Source organism: Pristiophorus japonicus, chromosome 5 (genome assembly GCF_044704955.1).
Source record: "Pristiophorus japonicus isolate sPriJap1 chromosome 5, sPriJap1.hap1, whole genome shotgun sequence".
In the NCBI taxonomy this organism is placed as follows: Eukaryota; Metazoa; Chordata; class Chondrichthyes; family Pristiophoridae; genus Pristiophorus; species Pristiophorus japonicus.
In genome coordinates this window covers 177137086-177157676 of record NC_091981.1, presented here as the reverse complement: position 1 = coordinate 177157676, position 20591 = coordinate 177137086, and the positions used below count along the sequence as shown (strand labels likewise).

At 42.6% G+C, this 20591-nt stretch overlaps 1 protein-coding gene across 1 annotated transcript in view; it reads right to left on the bottom strand.

Moving 5' to 3' along the window:
* The window catches only part of erp44 (endoplasmic reticulum protein 44), a 128779-nt gene that overhangs the window by 73770 nt on the left and 34418 nt on the right, over positions 1-20591 (bottom strand). Inside the window, exon 2 of the mRNA XM_070881120.1 lies at positions 4338-4410. Within this exon, the coding sequence (XP_070737221.1) occupies positions 4338-4410 (73 nt within the window). The remainder of the gene's footprint in view (positions 1-4337; positions 4411-20591) is intronic.

The following is a 20591-nucleotide window of genomic DNA, read 5'->3' as shown; positions in this document are numbered from 1 at the left end:
TTGGGATTAGACTAGATGACCTGTTGTTGGTTGGCATAGATATAATGGTAAGTACTGCAGGGAATAGAATACGGCCAGGGTGATCTCCTGGACGAGTTCCTGGATGGGTCGGAGAGGAATTTTCCCAGATTTTTCCCCCCTCAATTGGCCTGGGTTTTTAATCTGGTTTTTGCCTCTCCCAGGAGATCACATGGCTCCAGTTGGGGTGGAGTGCAAGTGTTTTTACTATAAGGGGTGTTGCAATAGTGTGGGGTGGACTGGTTGGGCTGGGTGCTCTTTGCCTTTCTGTTATTGTTCATGGGTTTGTATGTAGCCTTTAGGGCTGCTGACGAAGGGCCTTGCGGCTCTTTGGCGGTAGCCGCAGACACGATGGGCCGAAATGGCCTCCTTCTGCGCTGTAAATTTCTATGTTTCTATGAGTAGGCCATACGGCCCCTCGAGCCTGCTCTGCCACTCAATATCATAGCTGAACTGATCATGGACTCAGCTCCACTTCCCAACCTGCTCCCCATAACCCCTTATTGTTTAAGAAACTGTCTATTTCTGTCTTAAATTTATTCAATGTCCCAGCTTCCACAGCTCTCTGAGGCAGCAAATTCCACAGATTTACAACCCTCAGAGGAAATTTCTCCTCATTTCAGTTTTAAATGGGCGGCCCCTTATTCTAAGATCATGCCCTCTAGTTCTAGTCTCCCCCATCAGTGGAAACATCCCCTCATAATCTTACACGTTTCGATAAGATCACCTCTCATTCTTCTGCATTCCAGTGAGTAGAGGCCCAACCTACTCAACCTTTCCTCATAAGTCAACCCCCTCATCTCCGGAATCAACCTAGTGAACGTTCTCTGAACTGCCTCCAAAGCAAATATATCCTTTCGTAAATATGGAAACCAAAACTGCACGCAGTATTCTAGGTGTGGCCTCACCAATGCCTTATATAGCTGTAGTAAGATTTCCCTGCTTTTATACTCCATCCCCATTGCAATAAAGGCCAAGATACCATTGGCCTTCCTGATCACTTGCTGTAACCTGCATATTATCCTTTTTTGTGTTTCATGCACAAGTACCCCCAGGTCCCGCTGTATTGCAGCACTTTGCAATCTTTTTCCATTTAAATAATAACTTGCTCTTTGATTTTTTTTCTGCCAAAGTGCATGACCTCCTATTTTCCAACATTCTACTCCATCTGCCAAATTTTTGCCACTCACTTAGCCTGTCTATGTCCTTTTGCAGATTTTGTATGTCCTCCTCACACATTGCTTTTCCTCCCATCTTTGTATCGTCAGCAAACTTGGCTACGTTGCACTCAGTCCCTTCTTCCAAGTCGTTAATATAGATTGTAAATAGTTGGGGTCCCAGCACCGATCCCTGCGGCACGCCACTAGTTACTGGTTGCCAACCAGAGAATGAACCATTTATTCCGACTCTGTTAGTTAGCCAATCCTCTATCCATGCTAATATATTATCCACCAACTCTGTGACCTCTTATCTTGTGCAGTAACCTTTTATGTGGCACCTTGTCAAATGCCTTCTAGAAGTCCAAATACAGCACATCCACTGGTTCCCCTTTATCCACCCTGTTCGTTACATCCTCAAAGAACTCCAGCAAATTTGTCAAACATGACTTCCCCTTCATAAGTCCATGCTGACTCTGCCTGATCGAATTTTGCTTTTCCAAAATGTCCTGCTACTTTAATAATGGACTCCAACATCTTCCCAACCAGAAATGTTAGGCTAACTGGTCTATAGTTTGCTGCTTTTTGTCTGCCTCCTTTTTTTAAATAGGGGCGTTACATTTGCAGTTTTCCAATCTGCTTTGACCTCCCCAGAATCCAGGGAATTTTGGTAAATTACAACCAATGCATTCACTATCCCTGCCACTCTTTCTCTTAAGATCCTAGGATGCAAGCCATCAGGTCCAGGGGATTTATCTGCCTTTAGTCCCAATGGGCCCAAGTTTCCACACGCGCCTAGAACGGCGCAGTCCCGATCTGGACGCCCGTTTTTCGCGCCACAAAGTGCGCCTAAAAAAATCCTCGGTATTCTCCACCTACCTGCAGGTCCTCTTGCCCTCGGCGCAGCCAGCACGAGCTGTGGGGGGGCGGAGCCAGGTCCCTGCGCTGAAAACAGTGCCGGGACCTCTGCACATGCGCGCTACAGTGGGCACGCAAGTGCAGTAGCTCCAGGCACCGAACTGTGTGGGAGGGGCCCGAAGCACGCAGCCCCTAGCCCTGGCCGAATGGCCTCACTGGGGCTGCGTGAATAAGGCTCCTCCCACGGCCAGCTCCTGCTTCCCCCCTCCCACCCCCCCTCCCAGACCTGACACCCGCTCCCCCCCTGCCTCCGGACCAGACCCGACACACGCTCCCCCCCTGCCTCCGGACCAGACCCGACACCCGCTCCCCCCACCCCCCCCCGACTGACCCGCGCCACCCCCCCCCCCCCCGACTGGACCCGACCCACGCTCCTGTTCCCGCTCCCCCCGACTGGACCCGACCCGCGCTCCTGTTCCCGCTCCCCCCCTCCTGGACTGGATCTCTCTCTCTCTCTCCCTCCCTCCCCGAACCTCCCCGACCCAACCCAACCCAACGCCACCTACCTGTAAATCTGGTGCTGGGGACGGGCCCTGCCCGAAGTCTCGGGCCGGCCCGTTCAGCCTTCGGTCCCGAAAGGCCTGCCTGAAGCACTTTCACACAGGTAGGAAGATAGTTTATTTAATCTTTTCTTTGCTTATAAATATTTATTCAGGTTGGATTTATTTGTATAAGTATAAATAAGGATTTATTATAGAATTTAATGACTTCCCCACCCCCCCCCACCTCGTTCTGGACGCCTAATTTGTAACCTGCGCCTGATTTTTTAATGTGTAGAACAGGTTTTTTCAGTTCTACAAAAATCTTCACTTGCTCCATTCTACTTTAGTTTGGAGTACATTTTCACTGTGGAAACTTTCAAATCAGGCGTCAGTGGCCGGACACGCCCCCTTTTGAAGAAAAAATTCTGTTCCAAAGTAGAACTGTTCTACCTGACTAGAACTGCAGAAAAAAAAATGTGGAGAATTGCGATTGCTAAGATAGTCCGTTCTCCACCAGTTGCTCCTAAAAATCAGGCGCAAATCATGTGGAAACTTGTGCCCATTATCTTACTGAGTGCCACCTCCTTCGTGATTGTGATTGTGTTAAATTCCTCACGCCCTATAGCCCCTAGACTATCCACTGTTGGAATATTGTTAGTGCCCTCTACCGTAAATACTGATACAAAATATTTGTTCAGAGTTTCTGCCATCTTCATGTTCCCCATTACTAATTCCCCAGTCTCGTTCTCTAAGGGACCAACATTTATTTTAGCCACCCTTTTCCTTTTTATATACCTATAGAAACTCTTGCTATCTGTTTTTATATTTTGTGCTAGTTTACTTTCATAGTCTATCTTCCCTTTCTTAATCATTATTTTAGTCGTTCTTTGCTGGCTTTTAAAAGCTTCCCAGTCATCTTGGCTAGGAGTGGCATGTTGAATCTATGAACATTGTAGAATTTCTTACTTGGTGGCACAGTTCATCAATGCACTCATATAATACGATCAGCTTCATGCGATTTCATCAGACATTTTAAAGTCTTCACAAATAGAAATAAGATTCTGAATGCGGATTTTTTAAACAGCATCTTAAATACAATACTCTGACTTTACCATACAATCTTTGAGTCAATCAACTAGCCAGAAACGTTATCATTTTATGTGCATAACTGACAATGTGCTTTACATCATTATATCAACACGCGGCAAAAACTCAGGGTATTAAGTTTTAATCAAGTAGTTAGAAATTAATTCATGGAACTCAAAGATACCTCATTTCAAGCTTACTCCATTATTGCCATTGTAAACTATCAATAATTAATTCAACAGTTATTAGAATACCCAAGCAAGGTATTATTGTTAAAAAAGGATGGGGGTGGAAGATGAAAAATAAAGAAGATGGTCAATAGACTGTCAACAGATGATGAAGCATCACAATACTGGAAAGGACTGTAGAATATCTATATTGAAGTGGTAGGATGTCTGTGCTCAGTCTACAAGATTGCATCTTTTATATCGCCATCGTATCTTTGAATTTTATGGCATAGAAGAGGCTATTCAGTCCATTTTGCCTTCACTGGTCTCTAAAAGATGTACACTTAATCTAATGCCCCAATGCTTTTTCCATACCCTTTCAATTTTTTCTTTTTCAAATGATATGGGTCTTCAGCAGATTACATTCTAAGGGTCTACATGGACTCTGATTCCAACCCCTAGTCACATGAAAGCAAAAAACTTACATCAAATTTTGAAAGAACACTTACCTAAGATTTCATCAATATTTCCACTATCAAGATTTGCTATTTCACTTTGAGCTGAAGTATTGAACCACATGGCCTGAAAGAAACAAAAAATGAAGTTTTTAGATGACAGTATAACATTTGATTTTGCTTTATTTACTTAATGGTTGCAACCACAGAGGGGAAGGAAGTCATTCATAACAGTTCCACACAGGGAAGGAACTGGCATAGAGCAGCAAATTAAATTGCTGTTTCCGATTCATCTTTTGAACCTTAATGGAGTTACAGCGTTGAACATTGTTGCAGTTCCGGTTTACAACACACTAAAAATACATTCAGTTTTCATTTAAATCAGTGTTTGTATTTGCACTCAGAAGTAACTTTCAGGATGACAATATTTTCCACACCAACTTAACCCTTCCAACAGGTCCATGGAAATCTTGGCTCACTCATGAAGAATAATTGTGTTACTGTAATATTAACCGTATATTCTATAAATAAATGCTTCAAATGTAAGCACTATGTCCGTTTGCTCAGTCGTTCCCTTTCCCTCCTCTTTTCTCTCATTTTGACAATTTTAATCTAATTTTAACGAGTGGTGCTATTTCAAATATCATGCTTGGAAATAACTCATCCATACCATTGCAACGGTTAAGGCAAGGTACAACATAAGGCACATCCAAAATATATTTTATCAAAGCCAGCAAAATCGGGGTGAATGAGGATGGCTTACTCCAGATTATAGCCCACCATTACAACACTAGAAAAACAGACTTCAGGATCCTGACTGAAGCAACACAAGTTTCACTAATACCCAAGCTAGACTTCCACATTTTTGCAAAGAACACAAGAGTTGCTACCAGTGCAACTCAATATTAAGCATCAATTCAAAAGCAGAAAGAAAGCTGGGTAATACATTTTTTTAAAAACACAGAAAAGGGAAGGATTCTGTAAAAAGTTCAATTTAATGACATCAAATTGATCTAACCTCAAGATGTGCTTACTTCTACAAAGAGTCATCTTGGGTCATAAACCTCACCAGACAGACTTTGTTTTCACTACATTATGAGCAACAGTCAACATTCCTCTAGCTTTGGACCAGCTTTTCTCTTGTTCAGTCATGGACTTGTACTGTGACAGTAAATGTAACACATGCCTTAAAGATTACCATGTCATGGTATTATCCAATAGTTAAAAAGAACATTATGCTCCCCAAGATTAACGTGCACTGTTCAACGAGGCACGAAGTGAGCCCAATTTCATCCAAGTTAATTACACTTTGCTCAGTTTTGAAATTTAGACAATTATACCAGCATCTAATTGACTAATTCAGTATGTTATAGTACGTAGTGGAAAATGTGGATTAACCTCGACACACATGCTTCAATTTAAAATCCTTTCCCTCTTGCGATCCCCGTTAACTGACCATGGCTTCACCCATGTTCCTTTTCTGGCTTTCTGCCTCTGATTAATGTATTTCCCTGATGACCCTTCCTTGTGTACATTGTGAAAGCAGCATATTCCCTGAATGTACTGATGTGCTCAGTGGATCATTCAAAAAGATTCACTATTCAGCAATTTCACAAAATTGTAGCATCTTTAAAGTATAGGTAGCTTTATTCTGCAAAGTTGTACTATTGCTGTAAATGAAACTAAAGTAGAATATCGCTGTTAGGGAAATCCAAGTATTTATTTGCACCTTACTTCCAATAGCAATCTGAATAATCCTGTACAAAAGAGCAACTCCACAGCTGCCTGCAGATTTATTTTACAGGGGCATGGAAGGTGCTCAGCTGACATCACTGTTGGATTCCACCAGGGACCATCTCCAGGGGAACAGAAAATGTGTTTTTCCTTTGTACATGGCAATCTGCAGCTACTGTTTGCATTATAAGGGTATTCGCCGAGAGCACAAGCCAAATGTCAGGCTCACACTAGAGGGAAGAAGTACCTAACAAACCCTCAAATTTTGGAAAGTGGATTTTGAGGGAACATGAAGGAATTGGGGGCGAGAGTTGGCGGAGACGCTGGACAAGCCTTTTAGAAGGCAGGATATGAAGGAAGATTGGAACATTTTCAGGAATATACTTTGTCAATACAAAGTAACTATATACCACTCAAAGAAGAGCAGTAGAGAGAAAAGGGGACTGATGTGGGGTGTAAAGAGAAGTATAGTACTGCAGAGGTTAAGGATGAAAAAGAGCTTTCCTCAAGTATAAAGTCATACACAGACCAGAGGGCAAATAATACAAGAGTAAAGTTAGGTAGTCTAAGAAACTGGTCAAAAGACCCAAAATAGACAACACGATTGAGATTGCTGAGAAAAATGACAGTGATTGGCTTTTCTTTTTGTAGCAAATAGGCAAACAGGGAAACAAGGACTCCGAAAGTGACATTATATGAAGGGATCAAGGAATTGTCAAGTATTATAAATGAATCATTAGTCTGTGTCCACAGAGGAAACCCCAGACAGCCTTCTGAACACTGTTGAGGTAAAATATATAGGAAAAATTGAGATAAGAAGAAAAGCAGATGAAATTGAGAGTTAATGGGAGAGGCTGAAGGCAACTGAAGTCAAGACTCTGGATCAGATAGATGGTATCTTCAAGTAATTAAAGGATTATAGCCAATTAAATATGTTCTAGCAGGTATCTTTAGAGAATCCTTGGAAATGGGAGGATGCCCAAGGACTGGAGAAAAGGGAATGCGATGCCCATCTATGAAAATGGGGTACAGAGATAACTACATACCCATCAGCATGACATCCATTGTAGAGAAAGTACTGAAGGGCATCCATCGAACCATAAGAGAAGGCCAGTATCCCTTTTTGAAAGGAGCATCATGCCTAACAAATCTCTTGGGAGTTCTTTGAGGTAACAAACTATGCAAACATGGTGAAATTCTGTGAATTTGTTTAATTCAATTTCACCACAGCTTTTGATATTGTGTCACACAGGAGACTGATCCACAAGGTATGAGATGGAGCGCTTTTGATGTGGATCGAAAATTGGGTGAAGAAGAAGCTGGACCGCAGCAACTTCACCCCAGTACCTCAGGGAGCAGGGCGGGGGCTGTTGCTGTTTACAAATGCACATAAATGACTTGGAAGTAGTGACAGAAATAATTTTCTCCAAATTTGCAGATGATACTAAACTGTAAAGAACTGCAAACAACCAAGCACAGCTGATTCAATAAATAGGGACCTGGATGAATTGAGGAACTGGGCTGAAAAATAGCAGATATCACTTAATGTGGACAAATCCAAAATCATCAACTCTGGCAAATTAAGTTAAATGGTACTATTGTACAGGATAAGACAGATTGCTGAAACCATTAGCACAATCTGCAGCACCAGCAAAGAGAATAGGATCTTGGACTCCATTGCTATAGCAATAGCGCAAAAATCTCAGGAAGTGATCAAGATTATACTGAGCACAATTCTGAATACCATATTATGAGAAAGACAGACAGACATTAGAGGGGATGCAATCAAGGGCAACTAAACTGATAGGTGGGATTCGGCACCCGAGTTGTGAAAGAGAGGCTGCAGAAGCTGGAAATGCTTGCATTGAAGAGAAGGCTCAGGGGTGATCTTATCAAATTATTCAAGATCCTAAAGAGCATAGACAAGATAAGCATCAGTATGTTTAACAGCCACATCAACGATGAGAGAAAAGCCTAAAACTTAGAAGAGGGAGGGTGAAATGACAGTTTACATTTAACTACTTTACACAGGTGATGAATATATAAAATGGGCCTCAGGAAGTGGGGGGAGGGGGGGAGGCAAGGAAGAGTTTGTATCTGCAAATACAAGAGAGGTGGATAATTATTTGGAGAAAATTTTGAGACATGAAATACATCGTGGGATATGGTATTTCCTAGATGGATCACAAAAGTCTTTTCAGGTCCTGTACATTCTTATGGTCTTGACACTTCTGGAACTGTATCCCAGCACGAGTTTGTGCCTTCAGGAATGGACAGCAAGTGAAAAAACTATAAAGGCCCGGCTTCATTGTTCAGCTGACATGAGCTGATAATTGCAGGGATGTTTAATGCAATTACTGTTCAGGCAGGAATGTGAAAGACAAAGTGTAAATACCTTGCATTGAAAACACTGTCAACACAAGAACATTCACTCCATCTATGTGGAAACCCCAGTGCTGTAATAAACCCTTCCTTAACAAATTGAAAATATTAAAAATGTAATTACAAGTTCTCTGGTGAAAGATGGGCAAAACGAGGGAAAGCTGGGGGGGGGCGGTGGTGGAAAGAGAGGGGGGAAATCAATTCTAGACCAGAATCTGATCTTCTAACAGGTTAAAAAATCCCTAAGAAGCCAGTCTATAGATATGAAATTTAGTTCAATGTATGTACTGAATCATAGAAAATTAATTTCCCTTTTTATTTTATTATTGAAGCGATTGAGTGTCAATTTCACCTCATCACTTTTGAAGTTTAAGAAAAATAATTCAATAAAGATGCACAAGCATACCTCTATCCCAGCTCACCCTGGCTCACTTCACATCGGATTCAGTAACATGACATGGCAAGAGAATCTAACACATGCATCACTGTCCCATGGGCTCTGGCTAGAGGTGGGTGGGAATGTGCAGCTGTAGCTTGCTTAGCTGCCACACTGAACACAGCAGGGAAGGAGTGCTTCACTGCTTGAAATAAAAATAAAATCCTATTAGCAATTCTATCACCAGTTAAAGAACTGCATTTATTTAATCCAAGCTAATACAAAAAAAATACAATTTCCAAACTTTTTTTCCCTTTGGTACACACTGGCAAACTTTCAATTTAAAAAAAATCTATTTTTCAACTATTGTTAAAACAAAAATCACGAGAATCAAGTTTGGCATCCCACACAATAGGTATTTACCACATCCTTACAATCAAAACATTTCCACGGATTTTGCCTTCAGTTTAGATGATGGTATAATAGATTAGTTTGTAGTAGAAATGTGGAATTCTCTCCCCAAAATGGCTGTGGATGCTGGGACAATAGAAGCTTTCAAGACTGCGATTGATAGATTTTTGTTAGGCAAGGCTATCAAGGGATCAAGGGATATGAAGTGAAGGGGGTAGAGAGTTGAGGTACACATCATTCTTGATCTGGTTGAATGGTAGAGCAGGCTCGAGGGGCTGAATGGCCTTCACCTGTTCCTATGAAATGCATTTTCCATAGTCAAAAAAAACAATTAAATTTACAGCTCCCGTTAGAAGCTACAAATTGACAGGAAGTTTAAAGTGGATTCATCATAGATAGTTCCTCGGAATCGAGGAAGACTTGCTTCCACTCTTAAAATAAGTCCTTACGAGAGCCACAGTGGGACAGACAGTCATTGAGGGTGGGACTGGTTTGCCGCGCGTTCCTTCCACTGCCTGCGCTTGTTTTCTGCATGCACTCGGCGAGAACACTCGAGGTGCTTAGCACCCTCCCAGATGCACTTCCTCTACTCAGGGCAGTCTTTGGCCAGGGACTCCCAGATGTCGGTGGGGATGCTGCACTTTATCAGGGAGGCTTTGAGGGTGTTCTTGTAACGTTTCCTCTGTCCACCTTTGGCTCATTTGCCATGAAAAAGTTCAGAGTAGAGCGCTTGCTTTGGGAGTCTCGTGTTTGGCATGCGGATAATGTGGCCTGCCCAGCAGAACTGATCAAGTGTGGTCAGTGCTTCAAATCTGGGGATGTTGGCCTGGTCGAGGACGCTAATGTTGGTACGTCTGTCCTCCCAGGGGATTTGTAGGATCTTGCGGAGGCATCGTTGATGGTATTTCTCGAACGACTTGAGGTGTCTACTGTATATGGTCCATGCCTCAGCCATACAGGAGGGCGAGTAGACCATGAGCTTGGTGGTAGATTTGAGGGCCTGGTCTTTGAACACTCTTTTCCTCAGGCGGCCGAAGGGTGCGCTGGCACACTGGAGGTAGTGTTGAATCTCATCGTCAATGTCTGCTTTTGTTGATAAGAGGCTCCCGAGGTATGGGAAATGGATCACTTTGTCCAGGGCCGCACCGTGGATCTTGATGACTGGGGGGCAGTGCTGTGCGGCGAGGACAGGCTGGTGGAGGACCTTTGTCTTAACTCATGCATAAGACCCATGCTAAACAAAGTGGATTATCCCTCATCGGTTCACAAGACTGGCTGGTTAACTCTAGTCGTTTACTACAACCAGCATTTACTCAATGTATTCACAAAAGTAAAGAAATGGATGCGAGTGAACAGTTCTGAGACACCACCATTAAACCTACCATGCTGATTACATACCGCATCAATTTCCACAAAAGTACACTTTATCTACAGATAGCCTGGTTAATAAGATTACTTGCCTCAGTAAGTGGGGATACTGCAGCTCCGTGCATGCGTACTAAAGAGATTCTACTTTCTACATAATCGCATCCAAGTACATGACAATAAATGTCTATGAAGCTTGATCAGCCACCATCTACACAGGATTAAATTATTCGCTAGTCTTGGTCAACCAGCTAAATTACATAGAATCATATTCTCTGTCACAGAACCAAAAATATGAAACCAGATTTAAATGCTGCACATTTTACTGCTAATAACAGCAGATCAAAATGTATTAAAACTAAGCTATATTTCTGTTTTCCTGTTGAAAGTGCTATCGCAGTCCAGAGAGTTAGAGATTGACACGTTGATTGCAATGGTGTTGAATTCAATGAGGTTCGAAAAATGTAAAACCATGCCCTCTAGTGTGCAGTAATGTCACTCTGTAACTACAGATTATATTATATTAATCATTCTTGTAGCCCTCTGAGGCACTGGTTTAGCACTGTTGCCTTCGACTGCAATTTGTACTTGTACTGCCATTCCTCCACAATTTATTCATGCAATAAAAAAAAACTTATACAGGGAATTTAAAATACCATTTAATTACACCATTTATATTCAGCTGCCATTCATTCATAAGTTAAAGTTGTACTAAAAGCACATTATTTTAGTCAGTATGAATATAGAAAGCCAAGTTTAATTTCTACAGCATGGAGTTTTTCCTGCTACCTGAGCTGCAGCCTTTTAAACAGACTTGGTTAGCAGACGCATGCTGTGCTGTCAATAATGGAGCAGTGACAGACTTTCCTGTGGTTCAGTGCATATACAAATTTGTATCATGTAATGGAGGTTTTCACCTCTAATGTATGATGCCTAGAGGATATTAGTAATCCAGTCTCTCCCGGCAGTAGTTTTTCTAATTAGCATTACATCTGGCGCACAACATAGTTTGATAGCTTAACTAATTTCTGGCAAATCTGTTTTCTCTGACTTTCCTTCTGCAGGGAGATGCCACAGATCCAAAGCAGAAACTATTCTAATGAATAGTAACCTTTTTTTTTGTAAAAGCCCACCAGTCATCTTTCGCAGTCCTAATCCAGATTGACAAGCTGAAAATCGTGCCTTGAGCTACAAGTCCACAGGAGTCCATGGATTACTCTGGTCCCTGACGCACTCTCGCTTCTCCACGTGCGCTTATCTTGTTGTGCTTGGAGACTGAACATCCACCCTCTAGAGCTGGGTAATAGACCTGCATTTTCTTGTTGTCTGCCAGTTTAATGCAATAGTCCCTAGAGTAAACTGTGTTACAACCACCCCTGAAATTTTGTCTGAAAGCCATCAATCAATATGCAATGCTCTGGGATTCCCTGCAGCATTCTAACAGCAAGTTCTAACAAAACAAGACACCAAAATGGCACAGAAATTGCAAGCAATTTTAGGAGGGAACTTTTTCTCGTCAACTAGTGTGAAGTTTGGATGACCTTAATCTCTATGCTCCAGGTCTCTTCGGTTGTAATATTAGCCCCTCTTTATAGACATTTAAATAAGTCAATATTTTTTTTAAAATGTCCTTATTCAACTGCTAAACACACAAGCTTTTTAAACCAGGTCTATTTTAACAGCCAGGCCTCGTTTAAAATGGAACGGCAAACAGCCTGCCCCAAACATATGTCCAGAGGTAGCTCACCAGATTTGAGTTGGTGCAATGTCAGGGGTGTTGGGCATGTGGATGGGTGGCGAGCACGGGGTAACTCCTACTCCTCCTAACACCAATTGTTTTTTTTTTAAAAACATTTTTTAAAAAGCTTACCCTGGAGGGCCTCCACTTCTGGTCAGACAACTTTTATTGAGCAGGGGGTTCACAGCAAATATTACAACAGTGACTGCACTTCAAAAATATTTAATTTGCTGTGAAGAGTTTTGGGGTGTCCTAAAGTCATGAAAGACGCTATATAAATGTAAAGTCTCTCTTTTCTTACTCGCACTGGGCCAAGTACAGAGCTGGATGAAAGCGGAAAATGGCATGGTTGACTGTGTTAAATGCAGCAGAAAGTTAAAGGACAAGGATGGATTACTCCAGGTGGTTGGAGTAACAGATGATGTCATTTTTGACTCTTGGCCTGGGAAGTCATGATGTTGTGAGGTGGGCAGAAGCCAGAATAAAAGGAATTTTAAAAGGGAGTATTGGAAACGAGGCTGCGAGACACAGACATGTTTAAACACCTTGAGGAGAGGACAGGGGGGTTAGAGATGAGACAAAAGTTGAAGAGGATGGATAGGTGAGGGTTACCTCTCTCCTCCTTTAAGATGCACCTTAAATTTTGCCTCTGTTCTAATATCTCAGGTAAAATTTTGTTTGACAACGCTGAGGTTTTACAATGTTAAAGGAGCTATATAAATGCAAGTTGTTATTGATGGCAGATTTGAAGGGGAAAAAAGATGGTGCCTGAGCAAGGGAAAATATTAAAGTTAGCAAGCATGGAGTGGGATGGGGGTGGGGGGGCAGAAAAGTAAAAAAGTGGTTAGGAGTTGGGTATGGAAAGCATTGAGGAACAGGAGGTGGGTCTCATGGAAGAGATAAGCTTGGAGAGGGAAGAGCTTAAAATAAAAACTAAAGTAATAGGGGAATCTGGGATAGGGTGGTGGATTCCAGCTAGAAGCCACATGAGAAAGCGTGGGGAGGTAGTGGCTGCATGTAGAGACAGATTTCAAAACTTTATATTGCGTTTTTTTTGGGAGGAGAAACAGACACACAAATATGACAAACAGTAACAATTACACATTTGTGGCCTTTTATCTTTAAAGGCTACACAATCTATTTTTCTCGAGTGGAAAATTGGATGAAATGGAGTAAGTTTTTCACGAAACTTTTAGCCAAGCCTCATTTTTCCCCTCAGAAAACTTGTCAAGTTGGGAGGGGGAAGCGAGACTGAGTGCAAGACAGACAGACAACAAGAGCAAATGAGACAGCTCCGTTATTTAAATGTCCAATTTGAAAGCAAATCAATGTTTTCATAACATTTGCTTATCTAGTTGCAGTGGGCGAAACAAAAATTAATTATTTGCTGTTGAGTGCAATATCCCAGAAACTGAGGTCATTTATTTTCTTTTGGATATTAACCCGTTAACAACATGCTTTTCTCAAGTTTTTAAATAAAACCATATTTCAAACTTCTATCTTAGGTAAATGCCATTGAACTCTTGTAGCCAACTAAAAGCTGAATCACTGGAAGGCTTAATAATTTTTCACCAACAAGATTTTTATAGAAAAATGATGGGGCATTGAAGTTTCTTCCCTTCTTTGTCCTTGATGCTGGCAGTTGAAAGGGTAAGGCTTGCACCTGCTCCCAGATTGCTGCCAGTACCTGAAGTTGCACCAGAGACTGTATAGGTCTGATTTTCCCTCTTGATTTTCCCTTGCATGCAAGATTCTGCTCTGGTCAATACATCTCTGCTCGGCAAAGCTATTAACAGGGAACTTAGTGGAGTAGGATCCAAACCCAGTCACAGTACCACCAGTGGGATGCATTAGCCCACTATCAGTCTGGGCCACTGCAAAGTCCTAGCAGGGGCAAGGTGGAAGACTTAATTTTAAGGAAAGTGATATCGTTAATATAGATATTGGCCTGGATTTTGCAATCAGCGGTGAAGTGATGACACTCGCCACTGACCTCAAATACACCCACAAAGATCTAGTGATCTCTGTGGCGTGGATCTCACCGTTCCCAACATTGACTTCATTCTGGCGTCACCTATAGCAGATCTCCAGCGTCCAGCAACAGTGTTGTCATCAAGGAGACTAAGCAGACAATCACTTTGAATAATTCTCAGATAGCAAACCAGGAACTAAAATGCACTGATTATCCGCTACATTTTAATCATCTTAGAGAGAAAAATAAAGATTGTGACATACACATGGAATTAAGGTAGAAGCTGGAATATCAAACATTTAAAAAAATAATTTGTAATTATATTAAAAACCTATGGAATTTTTGTATCATAATGGAGAAAATTGACATTCCACAAATATAAAGTTAATTTTTCAGGTTGAGAGAGATTGTTCAGCAGCAGTTATGACTTAGTATGCCATTAATAATCCAGTTACACCTTATGCAAAAGGTGTAACTTTTTGGGGGGTTTTTACAGCGAGATTAGTGTATAAAAAAATGGAAGTTCACGTCAGATCAAAGCTTCGCAATCCTGCGCAGTCATGAATGGTGGTGAACAATTAAACAACTAGTGGGAGGAGCAGGCTCCATGAATATTCCCAACCTCAATTATGGCAGAGCCCAGCACGTGAGTGCAAAAGACAAGACTGAAGTATTTGCAACCACCTTCAGCCAAAAGTGCCGAGTGGATGATCCATATCGGCCTCCTCCCGAGGTCCCGACCATCACAGAACCCAGTCTTCAGCCGATTCAATTCACTACACGATATCAAGAAACGGCTGAGTGCACTGAATACAGCTACGTGCCCCGACAACATCCCGGCTGTGGATCTGAAAACTTGTGCTCCAGATCTAGCCTCGCCTCTAGCCAAGCTGTTCCAGTACAACAACCGACAACTTGGAAAACTGCCCAGGTTTGTCCTGTCCACAAAAAGCAGGACAAATCCAATTCAGCTAATTATTGCCCCATCAATCATCAAAGTGATGGAAGGTGTCACGACAGTACTATCAAGCAGCTATTACTCACCAATAACCTACTCTTTGATGCTCAGTTTGGGATCAGTCAGGACCACTTAGCTCCAAACCTCAGTACAGCCTTGATCCAAATATGGAACAAAGAGCTAAATTCCAGTGAGAGTGACTGCCCTTAACATCAAGGCAGCATTTGACAGAGTATGGCATCAAGGAGCCCTAGTAAAATTGAAGTCAATAGGAATCAGGGGAGAAACCCTTCACTGGCTTGAGTGATACCTCGCGCAAAGGAAAATGGTTGTGGTTGTTGGAGGGCAATCATCTCAGCCCCAGGACAATACTGCAGGAGTACCTCAGGAGTTCCTTCGGCCCAAACATAGTCAGCTGTTTCATCAATGACCTTTCCCTCCATCATAAGATCAGAAGTGGAGATGTTCGCTGATGATTGCAGCGTTCAGTTCCATTCGCAACTCCTCAGATAATGAAGCAGTCTATGTCCGCATGCAGCAACCCTGGACAACATTCAGGCTTGGGCTGATAAGTGGCAAGAAATATTGTTGCCACACAAGTGCCAAGCAATGACCATCTCCAACAAGAGCGCGTCGAACCACCTCCCCTTGACATTCAACGGCATTACCATCACCGAATCCCCTACCGTCAACATCCTGGAGGTCACAATTGACAAGAAACTTACCTCGATCAGCCATATAAATGCTATGACTACATGTGCAGGTCAGAGGTGGCCTTGGGCAACATGGAGGCCCCGACCTGCGAGGGAACATCTGTGGCAGGTTGCGGCCATAAAAGGAGCGGCGAGCGGCGGCCATGGGCAGTGTGGAGGCCCCGACCTGCGAGGGAACATCAGCGGCAGGTCAGGGTCATAAAAGGAGCAGCGAGGGGCAGCCATGGGCAGCGTCGAGGCATACCACAAGGTACAGCGCGAGCTGGTGCAGGAGGGCGATGGCAGCGAAGAGTGGCATCATCAAGATCCAGGTCGGTGATTGGAGCGTGGGCAGGTACAGCAGAAGCAGCGAGGTTGGGGTGAAGGAGCGGCGAGAGACTGTGGAGGGATGTGATTGGGGCCCAGGGGAGGCGCGAGTTTGGGGTCAGGGGCAGCACGGACCAGCCCACACTGCGATACGTGTGCACACTAGGTCCGTGCAACAGAGCTGGTCTCCAGTTGTCTTGGGTAATCCTTGCCACTGGACAAAGACCTAGCTCTGTCAATCCCGTGTGCTGGCTGGTATGTAACGTTCACCCCACATTAAAAAAATGCACGCACAAGCATCTTCCACCCTTTAGGATGTAGTTCGGGTTCTTCATTGAAACACCCGTGAACGCGTCCTTTTTTTGGCGTGGAAGCAAGTCATCCTTGATGATGATGATGATGATGGAGAGGTTGGGTGTTCTGTGGCGAGTGTGTCACCTTCTGACTCCCCAAAGCCTTTCCACTATCTATAAGGCTCAAGCCAGAAGTGCGATGGAATACTCTCCACTTGCCTGGATGAGTGCAGCTCCAACAACATTCAAGAAGCTTACTTGGTGTGCTGTTAGCATCTTCTCTGCTGAATAACTCGAGAGAAATAATCGTTTAGTGTGTTGTTGTTTTTGTTCATGTTCAGTTTCAACTTTGTTTACATCCTTAAGGATGGAACAGCTTGGCTAGAGGTGCAGCTAGCTCTGGAGCTCAAGGTTTCAAGACAAAGCAGGCCGATTGATTGGCACCCCTTCCACCACCTTTAAATACTCACTCCCTCCATCTCTGGCGCACCGTGGCTGCAGTGTGTACCATCGACAAGATGCACTTCAGCAACACGGCAAGGTTTCTTCAACAGGACCTCCCAAACCCATGACTTCTACTACCTAGAAGGACAAGGGCAGCAGGCGCATGGGAACGCCATCACCTCCAAGTCACGCACCATCCCGACTTGGATGTATATCACTGTTCCTTCATCGCCTGGGTCAAAATCCTGGTACTCCCTCCCCAACAGTACTGAGAGTACCTTCACCACACGGACTGCAGCGGTTCATGAAAGCGGCTAACCACCACCTTCTCAAGAGTAATTAGGGATGGGCAATAAATGCTGGCCTCGTCAGCGATGCCCACATCCTAGGTACGAATAAAAAAAAATTCAAGTAATTTCTAAAGATTTTCGTCTGCAGGGTCTTTAGCACCGCACCCTGTGGAGGAGCAGGGTGTCACTGACAGCAACTTCTGGATTTCTTCGTTTAATTGCGCATGTGCGGACGCCGGAATTTGCGGTCAGGTTCACAGTGTAATGACGGCGAGCGCCATCAGTTTCGTCGTCATTACAACCACAAAATCTGGGCCAAAAGGGCACCATGTTGCAGCTGAGCGGTTTAGAATTCTAAAATGATAATTGGGCAAGAGGGATGGCAGCAAATGTAAAAAGAAAAGTTTTAAACACATGTTCCAATAATGCCTGGACAAGTCACTTAATTTAACGTATATATAGCTTTTTAAAGAAAAGTACAAAGGATACCTTTACTTGCAAAAATGGTTAAGATAATCCCACCAATTTCTCCCCAAACTTGATATGCAAAAAGATCACCAATAAATTATATTCCATTTAATGTCGTTATTCCCACAGAGAATGTGAAGATACAAATGATTAAATCTCAGTTAACATCTTAGACAACAAAAGAAAAATTTGCAACTTTATAGTGCCTTTAATAGAATGGCCCAGAGATCCCGGTTCTGGGCTTTTGCAGATGGTCACCTGAAAAGAGAGAAGATGCGCACTTACCTTTAGTTCGGGCACCCAGCAGCAATTGTGGTTTTAGGCCTCCTCTGCATGCGCATCGGAGCGCGTGCACATCTGAATGGACGTAGAGCTGGAGTCATGTGGGCCTGGACAGCCAATCAAGGTAAAGTATTTTCTCATTCATAATAAGTAGGAGTTCCAACCACCCCCCGCCCCCCAAACACCTAAACACAAATAACAAAACACCCTATATATTTAAATTAAAGTTGATGTGTTTAAAAAAAATCTCTTTTTAAAAAAAAAAATCGGAAATGTTTTTTCCCCTAAGTTTTCTAATTAGGGTTTAAAATAAACTTACCTTAGTGGGCAGGGTTTTTAAACATTAAAAAAGGGTTTAAATTTTATTTTCTATATGTTTTTAATATGTTTTAAAAACTCTTATGCTGGTAAAAGTACTCCGTGCGCCTGCTTTTACCAGGCGCAAGAGTTTTAAGGACAATCTTTGGGCAAGAGATGGGCAAATAGCGCAACCTCACCCATGCGAATGTCCTTGCTGCCGAGATGCATTGGATCGGTCAAGCCAGAACTTGACAGATCGGAAAAGTTGTTTTTTGGCGCATGCGCATCGTGCTCCGAAAACCGGCTTTTCCGATGCCTTCCCTGGTCCGTACACACTACTACATATGGACCCGGGGAGGCCGGAATTTCAAGCCCATTGTCCCACGGCACTTACCAAGAGGGAAAGACAGCAAAGAGGATTCGAGTTCCCTTAAGGATGTAAACAAGGTTGAAACTGAGCACGAACAGAAAAACACATTAAACAATTATTTCTCGGGAGATATTCACCAGAGAAGATGCCAACAGCACACCAAGTAAGTGTGCCTGTGTTTCCCTCCCCATTCCATTTCTTCTGTTCCTTTTTAAATGCTGTTCATCTGTAATGCCGCCTTAAATTAATCTGTTCCTTCCACTGATACTGACTGACCTGCTGAGACATTTGAGCATTTTTTGCTTTAAAAAAAAATCAAATTGCAGGAAGTTCTACAACTAAGTTAGTGACTTAGGTATTATTTGCAGGATATTCTAGACAGTCTAAAACTATTACATCTCTCGGAACAAACACTATATACACATGGTGCTAAGTGAGACGAGGGCTAAAATCTATAAAGTAGTATTAATTATGTTTAGGGTGTCAGCAGATATAAGGGAGGTCCCACCGGATTGAAAATATATCAACTTGGTAACTTATTTTCATATAGAATTACATCAAGTCTACAGCACAGAAACAGGCTATTTGGCCTAACTGGTCTATGCCAGCATTTATACTCCACACAAGCCTCCTCCCACTCATCATCCTCTAAAATCCCATCAGCAGACCCTTCTATCCTTTTCTCTCCCGTGTACTTATCTTGTTTCCCCTTAAATGTATCTATGCTATTCGCTTCAACTACTCCTTGTGGTAGCTCATTCCACATTCTTACCACTTTTTGGGTAAAGAAGTTCCCCCTAAATACCCTATTGTATTTATTAGTAACGATCTTGTATTTATGAACTCTAGTTATGGACTCTCCCGCCATCCCTCCAAGTGGAAACATTTTCTCGACATCTACCCTATCACAGCCTTTCATAATCTTAAAGACCTTTACCAGGTCACCCCTCAAGCCTTCTCTTTTCCTCAAGAAAAGAGCCCCAACTTGTTCATCCTTTCCTGATATGTATTTTTAGCCTGGAAATTGTGATTGGAGGCTTGCCACCCACGTATGCCTCCGAACAGCAAGAAAAGTGTATACTTACCTGTCTCTGGAGCTTCGGATTGTTCCAGTCCTGGGCCTACAGGCGTTGCCTATGTAAAGGCCTACGAATCCTAGAGGTGCAAGCGGTTCGCAAGCGTCCCTGGGATCATGTGGGCCAGGTCGACCAATGACAAAGGGGGATTCCTATTACGCTTATGGGGGTTCTATTTACGTACGGAATCCCCATAAGCATAATAGAAATCACCTAATTATTACAATTTCACAACACTGAAATAAAAATAAATGATCACAGGTTTAAAATTAATTAAAATACCATTTAGACATTAATATAAAAAAAATTTGAAAAATAAATGTAGACATTTTTAACTGAGACAAAATTGATTAAACTAATTTTAAATGTAAGTGGATGTTTAAATCATTAAAAAAATTACATTTATTTAAACCTGTACGCTGATAAAATGCCATACACCTGCTTTTACCAGGCGTAAGGATTTTGTGGGCAGTAGTAAGTGAATTTACTTAAGAATTAGAAGCAGTAGGCGGCCATTTGGCTCCTCGAACCTGCTCCGCCATTCAATGAGATCATGGCTGATCTTCTACCTCAACTCCACTTGCCTGCACTATCCCCATATCCCTTGATTCCTTTAATATCCAAAAATCTAATCGAGCTCTGTCTTGAAATATGCTCAATGACTGAGCTTCCACAGCCCTCTGGGGTAGAGAATTCCAAAGATTCACAACCCTCTTTGTACAGCGAATGCGTACAATCGGTCATGGAGAAACTTGACAGATCGCAAGCGTTTTCGTGCATGCGGAAACACTGATCTTGCAGAGCACTTATGACAGCATTCGCTGTGCGTA